Source organism: Pygocentrus nattereri, chromosome 19, assembly GCF_015220715.1.
Source record: "Pygocentrus nattereri isolate fPygNat1 chromosome 19, fPygNat1.pri, whole genome shotgun sequence".
NCBI classification, from domain to species: Eukaryota; Metazoa; Chordata; class Actinopteri; order Characiformes; family Serrasalmidae; genus Pygocentrus; species Pygocentrus nattereri.
In genome coordinates, this window is record NC_051229.1 from 10960894 (window position 1) to 10974749 (window position 13856).

The 13856-nt window shown below is 38.7% G+C and overlaps 1 protein-coding gene across 2 annotated transcripts in view; it reads left to right on the plus strand.

Annotated features, from left to right (window-relative positions):
* The window catches only part of sema6ba (sema domain, transmembrane domain (TM), and cytoplasmic domain, (semaphorin) 6Ba), a 222073-nt gene that overhangs the window by 181213 nt on the left and 27004 nt on the right, over window positions 1–13856 (plus strand). For both annotated transcript variants that reach the window (XM_017707447.2, XM_037531151.1), the window contains exons 12-14: window positions 725–874; window positions 6600–6779; window positions 10403–10543. In XM_017707447.2, coding sequence (XP_017562936.1) covers window positions 725–874; window positions 6600–6779; window positions 10403–10543 — 471 coding nt within the window. The remainder of the gene's footprint in view (window positions 1–724; window positions 875–6599; window positions 6780–10402; window positions 10544–13856) is intronic.

Consider the following 13856-nt stretch of genomic DNA (forward strand, 5'->3'; position numbering starts at 1 on the left):
AGACAGCTAAATGACAGCAGAGCTAATGAGACTGGCTTGATTGGAATGCTGAGATTAAAACATTTCCTATCTTTAAATACACAAATTCAATTGTTACAAAATGATTATTATATAAGTGAAGTATAGTTTGTTATACAGAACATGCTTTGTTGTACAAAGCGATACCAAATGGCAGGGGGAGCTGATGTTATTGGCTAGGGCTCCTTTTTCTCATTTGTCTTTTAAAAGATATGATGTGCTAATTTGTGCTTGATGTGTTCAGGGACAAGAACTAATAACTTTTTTAAAAAATGACTTCAGGTTGACTATTTTCTCTTCTGGATTCATCTTATGTTTACCTGATGTCAAGGGTCTTTTGTGGGCATGGTAATGGGACCATTTCAGTTTTCATATGCAGCTGCAGAGCAGTGAATGTAGAGCAAGGCCAAATTTTGTACTTTTAAACTTGCGCAGAGATGCTGTTTTGTAACATCCCTGCCCTTGGTCTAATACTTGACAGTGCTAAAACATAATTAATACAAGATGACTTGCTTTTCATCATGCAGTAGAATCAGTACCCAAATAAAATGGGTTCAGGTTTGAGGTATTTCATTTACTTTTATGAATAACGAATGAAAAAATCTTTGCTGTGTTCTCTGTAAAATCAGTCTTCCTGTATTATAGTCATACTGAACTGTGAGTGTGGCAGTGATTTTTCCTGTGTTTTTGTTTTGTGTGTATGTAGGCCTGGTGGTTGTGCTGGTCAGGGCTCCAGGTTCAGCTCCTCCACGGCTTTCCCAGACGAGGTGTTAAATTTCATAAAGACGCACCCTCTCATGGACGAGGCTGTTCCTTTGCTGGGACACAGACCCTGGATAGTCAAAACAATGGTCAGGTAGGCAAGTGCAGTGCCAATAAAACAAAAACAAGCTCTACTTTTCAGCATTCTGTCTCTGTATTAACTCTTGTGGTTGGAGCTGCCATCAGTACATGGCTTACTACTCTAAACTAATGTCACAACTATTTCACTGTCACTTCAATCATTCATAATAAATTATCAGTTAAAATGTATCTTCTCAATAAATTGCGGTAGACTGGTAGGCTCACCAATTTAGTCTTATGCAAAAATTTGTGCCCCGGTTCAATAAAATGTTTTGTTGAACATTTATTTGTTAACTTATTTTCACTTAGAAAATAAAAAAAAGCATTTAATTGGACCAGAGATGTTCAAACTTTTACAAACTTTTTAATAATTTTAATGAAGTTTTTAAAAGGCTTATCTCTTTCTCTTTTTTTTAATCGACTTAAGTATTTTTGGATCTTTTTAAGGTTATGCGTGGTGACTTTCTTTCCAGTTTAGTCAATCTTTGAAAAAAGCATTTGATAATCATCAGATGTAGTCGCTAATGACAACCATATTCCAAACACTTCTTAAATGTGGTTCTTTGTTCTTCTTAAATGTGGAACAAGCATTGGAGCTCCATTCATCTTACTGAATCTCTTTCAGCCTTACAGTTGCTTCCATGAACATTTGATCCCACACTCATGTGGTTTCTCATTGCTTTGGTCTTTATTGTGCAACATTAGCACTGTGTTTACATTATGGTGGGAACTGGCAAAACAGATATTCCATTATTTTCAATAGAGCAGCAACGGAAAATTCTGCCACTGGCAGTGGCAACATATTATTTGAGCAGTGGTCAGTGGTACACTTTGTCAAGAGTTCAATTTTCCGAACTTTTGCTCTCAAGCATGGTGGTGAAATAAATTGAATGCTGATGTTTTTTTTGGGAGACATGGAAGCCAAATCTCTCATTGTTGAAGTCCAGGCGCACTCAGCATTATACAACAAAGATTAAACATTAAACTGACTTTTTCTACCTTAAATAAAAAAGTCAGCGCTGGTAAACTCTCCTCTGATGATCATATAACACTGTCACCATGGCAATGTTCCCATCACTGCATGGTGGCATAATGCTACGAGGCACGGAACTGCGTTTTCTCTGTCAACGCCATCAGCATACTGCACTGTGCAATATTAGAGCATACTCTTGGTATACTCATGGTATATTGTTGAATTCTGTTTTGTACCATATCTGTCTGCTCTTATAGTACCTTGTAGCTTCTTATCCAGCACAGTTACTCTTAGACCCCCTATAACTGTTGCACTATTGCTGAAATGGAAACATAGTTATGAATCTATCTGTAAGTCACTTTTGATAAAAATCATCTGCCAATTGAATAAATGTACGTAGAAAATGTAAGTGTCATATTTGTGCATAAAGTTTGAAATGTTATTATGTATAAGATGCTTCAGGGCCCAGTTGAGTCTTGTCTTGTTAATGCAAGCATGATGAAGCCCTTCATCCATCTAGCCTGACTAACAATGTAAGTGCCCAGAAGAAATTATTAATCAAAGCTGTAAAAGTGCTGCCTAGAGCAATTTTGACAGCTATTTACCTGCAGCCTTTGAGTCTGGAGGAAAGTAGCAGCAAATGTTTTTTTCTCAAATGGAAAAAATGCTTATGAAGCCAATTTCAATTGAAATGCTTTTAGGGCAGAAATTTGGAAAATAAGATGCTTGACAGCACGTCCAATGAATGTCAATGTAATGCCTTTATAAGACACTCTCAAGTTTGATTTAGATGTTTATAAATTGTGAATTCATTCTTAAAGGGGCATTCCAGCCTAAAACTACTATTTACTGTGTTATTTGTCCCGTTATCCAGTATACTGTAGTGCAACATTAAATCCCACGTCCTCAACAGTTTTCACAATTTTATAAGATTTTCATGTTTCTGTCCTTTTATGTCCACTCACTACAATCTCCGTCACGTCAGCCAATCCTGACTGCTAGCAGTGCCAATGATCTGTAGGCTACTAAGTACAAGCATGCTAGCAATAGTGTGTAGCTCTAATTCTAGCTCAACTCAAAACCCAAACTCATCAGCATAATTCTGGAGGAATAATTCATGATAGTAATTGTATTAAAATTCCTTTGTGAATGTAGCTATAGGGCTGCTGTAGTAGTGACTTGATATTTCCTGTATTAACTGCGTGATGCACTTAGATGTTAAATAATGCATTGTTGTACTCATTGGAAGTGTTGTAAGTAATATTATATTAGTGCTATTCAACATCATGTTTACTAGAATCATTAACAGAGCTTTTCAAACTGTGACTAGTGTTCCTCACAGCTGAGTTGGTGTACAGGGTGTTTTAATAAGATTGGTCATGGTCATGATCCTATTTTATCAATAAATTTTAATACATTAAAGTGGCCTGTATTCTGTAGATATTTTGGAAACTACTGATGCTCTCCCATCTGCCTTATTTACAGGGCACCTCTGTAAAAGCATGCTTTTTTGTATCTTCATGACCTAAAAATGATCTTTTATTTCCATTTTTACATTTTCATTTTCTGACACTGTAACTTGGATAAATGCAAGCTTACACTGCCCTTTGATTCTCCCTGTGAGTCTCCAGCCCTGCATAAAAGCTCAGTAATTAGCTTTATGTAATGCCATAATGCACAAGTCAGTCCACTAGTTCATCTGTGTTATAGCCTATATCATTTTTTCTTCTTTAAAAATGCACAGTTTTGCAGTTTTCTAACTTTCATATCATTGCTAAGATGTTAAAGGACTCATATCCTGCTTTGTTTTTGTATTTCATTTTATGACATATATGCACATTCAAATTCAACGTTTTACCATTTTTACCATTTCCCAGCCCCTCTTTATCCTTTTGGATTAAACAGGCTAATTTTTTAATTTTGTATAATTCTGATATATGTAAATGTCCTCAGTTCTGATTGGCTTCCATTGTGTCACATTAAAAATGTATGCTGGGCTTCAGCGTTAATAGGTGGCCCTAAACTACTGCAGGTGGAGTAGGTGGATATACATACAAGCTATGCTAAAATATGTTGGGTAGGTATATAGTACAAGTCTTGCTGTCATTTTGCAAGCAAGCAAGCAAGCAAAATTTATTTATATAGCGCTTTTTACAACAGGTGTTGTCACAAAGCAGCTTTACAGAACAATCAGTATTACAGAGAGAAGAGAAAAGAAGAAAGAAAATCCGGGTCCGAGCCCCCATGAGCAAGCCAGCGGCGACGGTGGCAAGGAAAAACTCCCTAAAAGAGGAAGAAACCTTGAGAGGAACCAAGACTCAGAAGGGGAACCCATCCTCCTATGGTCGACACCGGACAGCAAACATTATTAGTTTGAAGTATTATAGTAAAGTGGGAAAAGAAAGAGAGAGATCTGAGGGTGAGGACTGCACAGCGCTGTACAGCAAGAAGCTCAGTGGTGGTCAAACCGGTCCAGAAGGCTGGTGAGCAGCGGCACCAATCAAGGCAGTAGAGGCAACAGCATCAGGCGCACAGGATGGGCAGCTGATCAGCTCGGCAGAGAGAGGAGAAGAAAAAACAGAGTTAGTACTGTAAAGAGTGGCTGACCACAGATTACAGTAAAACAGAGCAGTGTAGACTCCAGCAGGTCTAGACCTGACAGGGAAGACTAGTCACCAAATGCTTGACTGTACAAATAAGTTTTTAGCCTAGACTTAAAGATTGGGGCTGTGTCTGATTCCCGAACATTGGCAGGAAGATTATTCCAGAGCTGGGGGGCTTTGTATGAGAAAGCTCTCCCCCCTGATGTAGCTTTATTTATTCTAGGTACCAGTAGTAAGCCAGCACCTTATGATCTAAGTAGGCGTGATGGTTCATAGTGGGAGAGGAGCTCACTCAGGTACTGAGGGGCGAGCCCGTTTAGAGCTTTATAAGTCAGTAATAGAATTTTATAATCATTGCGAAATTTAACTGGTAACCAGTGCAGGGCTGATAAAACTGGACTAATATGGTCAAACTTCCTAGTTCTTGTGAGGACCAGCTGAAGCTTGTTAAGGCTTTTGCTGTGACATCCAGACAGCAGGGCATTACAATAATCTAGCCCTGAAGTGATAAATGCATGAACTAGCTTTTCTGCATCCTGTAGAGATAATTAATTTCTTAATTTAGCGATATTGTGAAGATGCAGGAAGGCTGTTCTAGTGATATTAGATATATGTGTGTCGAAGGAGAGATCAGCGTCTATCATGAAACCAAGATTTTTAACAGATAGGCTTGATGAAACTGAGAGATTGTTAAGTTTTAGTGTTGAGTTAGACAGTCTGTGTCTGGCTAATTTTGGACCAAGAAGCAGGACCTCTGTTTTATCTGAGTTAAGTAACAGAAAATTATTTGACATCCAATCTTTTATGTCTTTTATACAGTCCTCAATCTTGCCAAGTTTAATTTTATCATCCGGTTTACTTGATATATATAACTGGGTGTCATCTGCATAACAGTGGAAATTTATGCCGTGTTTACTGATAATGGTGCCTAGTGGTAGCATATATATTGTAAATAATATTGGTCCTAAAACAGAGCCTTGTGGAACACCATAAATTACTTTTGCACGAACAGATGATTCACCCTTTACATTAACAAACTGATATCGATCGGTGAGGTAGGACCTGAACCAGGAAAGAGCTGTTCCTGTTACCCCTACAAGGATTTCTAGTCTATCTAGTCTATCTTTGCTGTGCTATACTAGTCATAATATAGTGAAATAACCAATACACAAATACATTTTTAACACAGCAAACATAAGCAGTGCCTGAATATGTGCCTTGTGTTAATAAACTAGATGGCTGAAAGTATCTGACCATCACACCTATATGAGCTCACTGGACGTCCAGTTCCAAATAATGGGCATTAATATGGAGTTGTCCCTCCTCCCCTTTGGGGCTATAACAGCCACCACTCTACAGGGAAATCTTTGAAGACGATTTTGGACTGTGTCTGTGGGAACTTGTATCTATTCATTCAAAAGAGTTGTGAGGCCAGTTTGGAACTCAGGATTGGGGTTCTTTTATCTGCTAAGCATTTCAGCACTGTGAGTTTGCACAATCTTCAGCTTCATGGCTGATTAACTTCATGGCTGATTTCATATTAGTAGCACTTACAATTCACCAGGGCAGATCTAGCAGGGCAGCAAGGCAAAATCATTTAGGCAAAATCATACATATGTTCCATAAATAAATTTATGTGCATAAGTATGCATGTCAAAAGAAAGTACTGAATGTCATTTTTATTTGTAAACAACTTATTAATTTCAATAAGTATAGATTTAAAACAATGGCATACAAGTGAGAGAATATAATAATCATGTTAGTAATAATAACAATAATTAGTGATATACCTGTCACGATTGGCCCCTCCCAGTCCTGTCCATGTGTTCGTGTTTTGGTTTACCATGTGAGTTTTTGTTTTGGTTTTGTAACTCCGCCCCTGATTGTTTTCACCTGTCTCTCATTGCCCCTGTGTATTTAAGCCCTGTGTTGTCCTGTTTAGTGGTTTATCCTGTCATGTCTGTCCCACGATCGCTTCGTATTGGCTCTATGACCTTGGACTGTTTTGACCACGACCCTGGATTTGCCCTCAATAAAAGTCGCTTACCTCCGCACATGCGTCCGCTACATCGCTCCCCATTACAATACCAAAATAAAAATTCTTGACTGAAACCAAAATTCAGGATACACTCAGCTTTTTATTTATTTTGTCCTCCTTCCAGATACCAGCTAAACACCATGGTGGTGGACACAGAGGCAGGACCACACAGAAACCGGACAGTAGTGTTTCTCGGGTCCACTCGGGGGACCGTTCTTAAATTTCTCATCATCCCTGGCAGAGATAGCCCTTACTCCAACACCAACATCTTCCTGGAGGAACTGGAAGGCTACAATCCTGAGAGGTGGGAGCAGTTTCCATCTAAGATTAGCTAATTTCACACTTTGGGGGTGGTCTGTTATTCGTCAGAAGCACAGGTTTTGGTGATTGGACCTGTTGAGTATTTGGCTGTTATGCTGACTTTTCTCACAAGGTCATGGATCAAGTGTGTGAAACAGCCTTGCATGGCCAGTCAAAGTGTTAATAGTTTCCTTGTGTGAGAATGGCCTTCAGTTTAATTGTGCGTTTGTGTCTTGGTCGTGGTGCATATACTCGTAAAAAATAATGGCACCACAAGGGTTTTGATGGATGATTCTTAAAGTAATACTCTATTTCTCAACTTGATCTCTATCTGCTGCATAGTATGTAGTGTACAGTTACAGTATACAATAAATGCTATGTTTCCCTCTACACAGTAAAAGAATAGAAGCGTTGTTTGCCCAGTGCTGTAACTGGCCATTGGCTCCTGTTTTAAGTGTGCTTTGAGTGAATGAGTTTTCTGTAAGGGAAAAAAATTTTAAAACTACTGGTTATGGTAAGTGACCATACACTACAGGTATAGCAGATTAGCAGTGTATTCCGGAATAATTTCAGGAAAATTCCCAGTTGAAAGGTTCTTTACAATTGTTTTGTAAGCCTTGTCATGGAAGTCACTGCTGATCCAACTATCCAGCTCAAAGTGTGCAAGGCAGTCAGCCTTAAGGACCATTGATGGGAAACACTGCTGTAGAGAACCAAAAGTGTTTTTCCTATGGCTTGTTCCAAAGAACGCCTTTGGCATATTTCCACATTAAACAATTGCCATTTTCATGATGTTACACTATACTGGAACCACAGCCAGCTGTATGATAAATAGCAGCATTTAGGAAGACTCTTTCTGCAGGCCCTGTAGTGGCCAATACAGCAGGAGAATGGAAATTGAGACGGATGATTGCTATATAAATGATTGTCATGTGGTTGGTATAGTGTAGTAGGTAACATTTCTGCCTTCTATGCTGTAGAGAGGTGTTCAATCCCCTGTCTGGGCAAGCACCTTAAACTATATCAGTCCTTGGGCAAGACTCCAGACACTACCTTCGCCAACCTGTGTAAAATGATGAATATATGAACATTCAGATAAAAATCTTTCCCCCAACTCAAGCGAACTACAATACTGTAGGTTCTCAATATTGTGACTCTGTGTTGAGCTGCTAGTGAGCAAATATGGGTGAAAGGGAAGGGGTGAGAACTTCCTGTTGTGAAAACATTCACACTTAAAACAGACAGCATAACTGCAGCTACAGCTGTATAAAAATAACATTTAAGGACAATAAAAATACTTTTATAAACATTTGCTTCCAAGTGTATTTCCATATGTATTCCATCAACATTATTGAAGACAGAAAGCATGTATCAACTGAGGGAGCCCCTCCAAAAGAGGCGGAAATCGCACCGTATGGCTTCTGTGAAAAGATGTTGTTATTTTATATACCAATGGTATCATACTGAATTTATATGACACCCAATTCCAGGGTGTCCCTGGATATTGTGTTGTGTTTTATTGTTTTGTGTTGCGTTGAAAATATCAAACTCTTCAGGGTTCTGTGTTTGGATCTATATTAAAACAATTTTATATTTTCTGTTTTTTTGTTTATTTGTTTGCTTGTTTAATGCTTTTATACTTCTTAAATTTCAGCATTCATCATAGCACAGCTATGGATAAGCCACAGACATTAAGTAGTAGATTTAAAAAAGAGCTTCAAAGGCTGTCTGAAGTCCTTGATTCCTACCATAAATGAAGGGCATACCAAATAAAAATGTCAGCACAAACAATAGCGGGTAAACAAAGTCAAACAGTTACCTTATTTCTGTGTGTGTGTGTGTGTGTGTGTGTGTGTGTGTGTGTGTGTGTGTGTGTGTGTGTGTGTGTATTATGGGGGTGGGAGATAAAAATATGGCTGCAGTTTTGAAGATGAAAGGCTGTACCTGTCTGATGAGAGAGTGGTGGGGTTCAGAGAAGTGCATGCTGGGATAGGAAAACAGGACATGTGACAGTTTAGATAAGACTCTCAGCGGGACACAAAGCAGTGTGAGAAACAAACACACACACAAACACACAGCCAGTGTTTAAAATCCCAGAACACCTGGTGAATCCTTCAGCTGATTCCCAAAGTCTTCATCTCTTCTGTTAATGCAACTTCTGCAGTTCTCCAACTTTGTTATGATGCTTCAGGAAAACTTCAAATGAACCCTGCATGCATAATGCATCATAAATACCTTGTAAAGCACTTTAAAGCAGACATAGTAGAGCTTATTAATTATTTTTTAGCTATGTTCATATGTTTTCAAACAAAATCCATTATGACTATAACTTCTATGTTCTATCTCGCACATTTACGTAAGGCATTTATGTTTATCACAAATTACCTTCACTGAAAGAAGTAATAGTTTGCCGAAAAAGTCTAATTAAACGAATTGTCCAATTGTCCACCTAGATGTAGTCAATCAGCCAAGACATGTTCGGTGTCCAAATTTTGCTCCTTTAGGTTAGAACTGGAGCTACAAGGCTAGCATTGCTAACTAACACTACAACTCAATAGTCACCCAAATAGCCTAACTCGTTTGTGCAAAAACTTACTGGCAAATCAACTCGATTAACTGCATCCAGGTCTTCATTGTCTTGGATTAGAGAGCAGTATGACTTACAAAACTTCGCCACTACAGGCAGCCATTTCAGACATCACCAGGACTGGCATTGACAAAGCAGGACAGATCTGGAATCCTCTGTATTTGCGACAGTCATTGTCAGATATACTGATTCCAGACCTCTAGATGATCACCTACTCGAGGTGGTTTGTGAATACCCGACAGTTTTGTTCACTATTATAGCTCACAGTAAGTCATACTGCGCTGTTAACCACATTGACAATTCTGTACGGCCTAAATGAAGACCTGGATGTGGTTTGAACAGGTTGCAAGAAGTTTTAGTGATGTATTTTTACAGAAATCATTTGGGCTTTTTGGGTGACTATTGAGTTCTAGTATTTCTTAGCAATGTTAGCCTCATAGTTCCAGTCTCAGCTGATTGACTACACGTGGGGCAGTTGGCAAACTGTGTAAATTGGATCCCTTTAAAAACTGGAAATAAGGAATGTTTTCTTATGGCAAACTAAAGAATCTACAGGAGTTTTTGTATAGTAAAATGCAGTTTTGTAAAGGGAGTAAAGTGTGAACATCAGCTGATACTGGTGATATATGGTTTTATTGGTATAAGCCAATAGATGTGAGTTATGTTCATGAGTGTTTTGGATAGGCAGTTTATTATTATTACTATTTTGCTATACATTGAATTACATCATTATTTACTGGAAACTGTACAATTTCATAATTAATTCATGGTCACATAATGAATTACATTTATGTTCGATTTACAATCTGTATCGAATGGTTTAAGTCTGCACTCACAACTCAATGTTAAAATATGAAAAAAAAAATTAAAGTTATTTCTTCCACAAAGCCTTTTCCTCATCTCCTTTTTCTTTGACCATAACTGCCTCAATTGCTGAAAGTTTGTATGCTTCAACCGAATGTCTCTGAGCTACAGCTGAGAAATAACAAAATCAGTGCCGTGGGGAATCAGGAGTGTTAATAAGTGTTTGGTGTGTGCAGGTGCGGGGACGACTCCATACAGGCCCGCCAGCCGCTGTCTCTCACTCTGGACAGACCCAGCCACACACTCCTGCTGGCCTTCCACTCCTGTGTGGTCAGGCTGCCTGTAGCGCGCTGCCAACTGCACTCCCGCTGCATGAAGTGAGTACATACTCATGCCAACACTGCATACAGAAGTTAGGAAAGGCTTGTTGGCCCATATCGTGCAAAATCTAACTTTTCACATTAAATGCATTGTTTTTGTGATGTCACAAAAAACAATGTATTTACGTACATACAACAATTCAGACCACAATGGGTTAGCTTCACACATTCACCTGTAATACTGTCTGCCTCATACATCTTTCTCACATAAGCCTGTGTCTGAGTTACTGCAGTAACAGCCCCCAGTGATGGCAAAAAAATGTGGTAACACTTTATTTGGATGGTCCCCTATAAGATGCTCTACAGCTACTCAAATCATTGACAAACTTTCTGGTGATCCTCAGTTGGTTATCAACAAGAGTATGGTTATGGTTAGGGTTAGGAGTAGATGTAGGATTTGTTCTGAGGTTAAGGTTAGAGTTAGGGTTTAGAGCTAAGGATAGATTTAATAAACTCTTTCACACTAAACTTGAAGTTCAGTTTAATTTAATGGGTATTTAGTTAAATGAAAGGCAGACTGTGTATTTACAAAGCTTCTATAGTGCACCATAAACTTCAAGTTCAGTGACATTTAATGACTATGAATATTCAGTTGAATGCTTCTTAAATATATACCGAACATTTACAAAGAATCTACAGTGGACCATCCAAATACCCAAAAATTCACAAACATTGTTCATCTGTTGATTTATTTCATGTAAAACATAGCAATATACTAATATTTCCACATGTGAACATAACTGAACTTTTAAACATATTAAGTAATGTGATATCCTACCTGGGTGGCAGGCAGATGCCATGCTTAAAAAAGTTATGCATGTTCCAATGTATGATCTGACTCACAACTCGACTCGGACTTGGACTTAACTAAACTGCTAAACTGATTCGTGACTTGACTCAAACTCATACTAAACTGATTAGCACCTTGGCTCGAGCACATGCTAAACTGATTCACGACTTGACTGTGACTCATGCTAAAGTGATTCCTGACTTAATTTTGACTCCAAAGTTTCAGCCAGAGAGGAAAAAAAGTACATACTTTTTTGAATTAGAATTGCCTTCTTAATGTGGTACACAAATGAAACTTTGTTTCCAATCTTACAGGCGTGGTGTAGTTTTGGATTTTGATGGCACTGCATTATGGATTTTCTAGTGAATGTATGTTATTACCTTGGCAACTGTACTTACTGCCACGATGCAAAATGCTGTCTTCTTTTTCTTTTTCTTAATGGCACTCGTGTTCATTCTGCAATGAATACCAAGTACTTCACCAACAAACCAGTCTAACTCATCCTTCTGTGAAAGGAAAAGTGGCAAAACATGCTTTTTACTGGAGCTAGTTATGGAAAAACTTTCCTGAGGCACTGTGACCACAGCCTGGAGGTTTGCAGTGGCATCAACTTCCATATAACTTCAAATAATGAGCCTTTCATTATAGAAGGAACAGAAAGAAAATGCAGTGTTTTAAAGAAGGATGAACTCCCAACAGAATGAAATGTTTACTGCAGTTGTTTCCCACATAGTTATCTAAATAAGAGGTTTCTGTACCATTACAGTCTTGTAGAATCATTTATCTAAAACCTATACGAGTATGTCCATCACATTAGAATCTTTTACATCTGCAACTATTTTTCAACTAAGTTTATATTAAAATTTGTGATTTATTTTTATTTTTAGAACTGCAGGCTACAGTGTCGCATTGCTACTGATTTAGCTTTTGCTTTATTAGTGTCTGAAATTCATCTTCATGATCAACACCTAATACAGCACACACATACACACTACCCTCACACTTCCTCTGGCATGTCCCTGCATGCTAGCCTTGGCACAGGCTGGAACTAGTGTAATTGAACATTGAGCATCCTCATTAATAAGATCCATGCTGATTAATCTCAGTTCAACTCCTCTCTTAATGAAGGGAGTGGTCCTGCTGCACAGCATGCTGGGAGCTTCCTCAGTGCACGCCTCCTTGCAGTCAGAGATCTCCTTGCTGCAGTATTCAGCACACGCACACACACACACACACACACACACACACACACACACACACACATATATATGTAGTGCTATCTTTAGATCAGGCTAGACTTCACCTTGCGGTGTGGCAGTGACCTGCGGCAAGAGCATAAGCTGAAAGTGTGATCGCGCCTAAATCACAGAGGCAGCACATGAACGCCTGCTGTGCGTGTTACTCCCAAGACACTGCTGCCACATATCACCAATAACGTTTGTGTCAGTCACCAGTCGACATGTGGGGGGGGGGGGGTTAGACAGCAGGGCGCCACAATATGGGCAATATTGTACCTTAGAGCATGGATGACAATAATAATAGGCAAGTCCCCAAGGTTCTGGGTATTAATCAAGTGGCAGGCAGATATCATGCCTAAAAAAGCTATATAGGTTCCAATTTTTGTATGATCTGAATCACAACTTGACTCAGACTTGCACCTTGACTTGCACTTATCTGATTCACAACTCCATTTGGACTCACGCTTAAAAGATTCAGAAATCAACTCGGGCTCATCCTTAACTGATTCGCAACTTGGCTCAGACTCATGCTAAACTGACTTGTGAGTTGCCTCAGACTCATGCTAAACTGATTTGTGACTTGACTCAGGCTAAGCTTAAAAGATTCACAAATCATCAGGCTTGTGCTTAACTGATTTGCAACTTGACTCAGACTCATGCTAAAATGATTCATGATTTGACTCAGACTTATGCTAAACTGATTCATGACTTGACTCTGACTTTTGCTAAACTGACTCATGACTTGACTCGAATGCATGCAAAACTGATTCGTGACTTGACTCGAACTCATGCCAAACTGATTCGTGAATTGACTCGAACTCATGCTAACTTACTTGTGACTTAAATGTCAGGTGCAAACAGCCCAGCAGGGGAGACCGAGGCACAACCTAACGTGGGATACAATGTGACATTGAAGTAAAACAAGTATAAATAGAAGTTGCGTTTGGTCATCTTCACATATTCGAATAACAATGTCATCTGCAAATTGTAACAGCAGTCAGACAGTGTTTTTCATCTTAAGGGTGTTCAATAAGTGAGTTGTGGGTAAGTCACAGAATTCACACCTAAATTATTTTAATTACCCTCTTTATGGCAGCCTCTACACAGTAGGTTTCATTTTAATGCAGCGTTAATTTAATTAAAATTAAACGCTCAAAATATATAGTAAGAGGAGTACAAATCTCCTCATAAAAATTCAACAATTGCATTTTTGGAAGTTGTTTGCACAGATTCATCAATAACATACTACAGATTTCACACACACATTGTCTAAGCCGCTTAT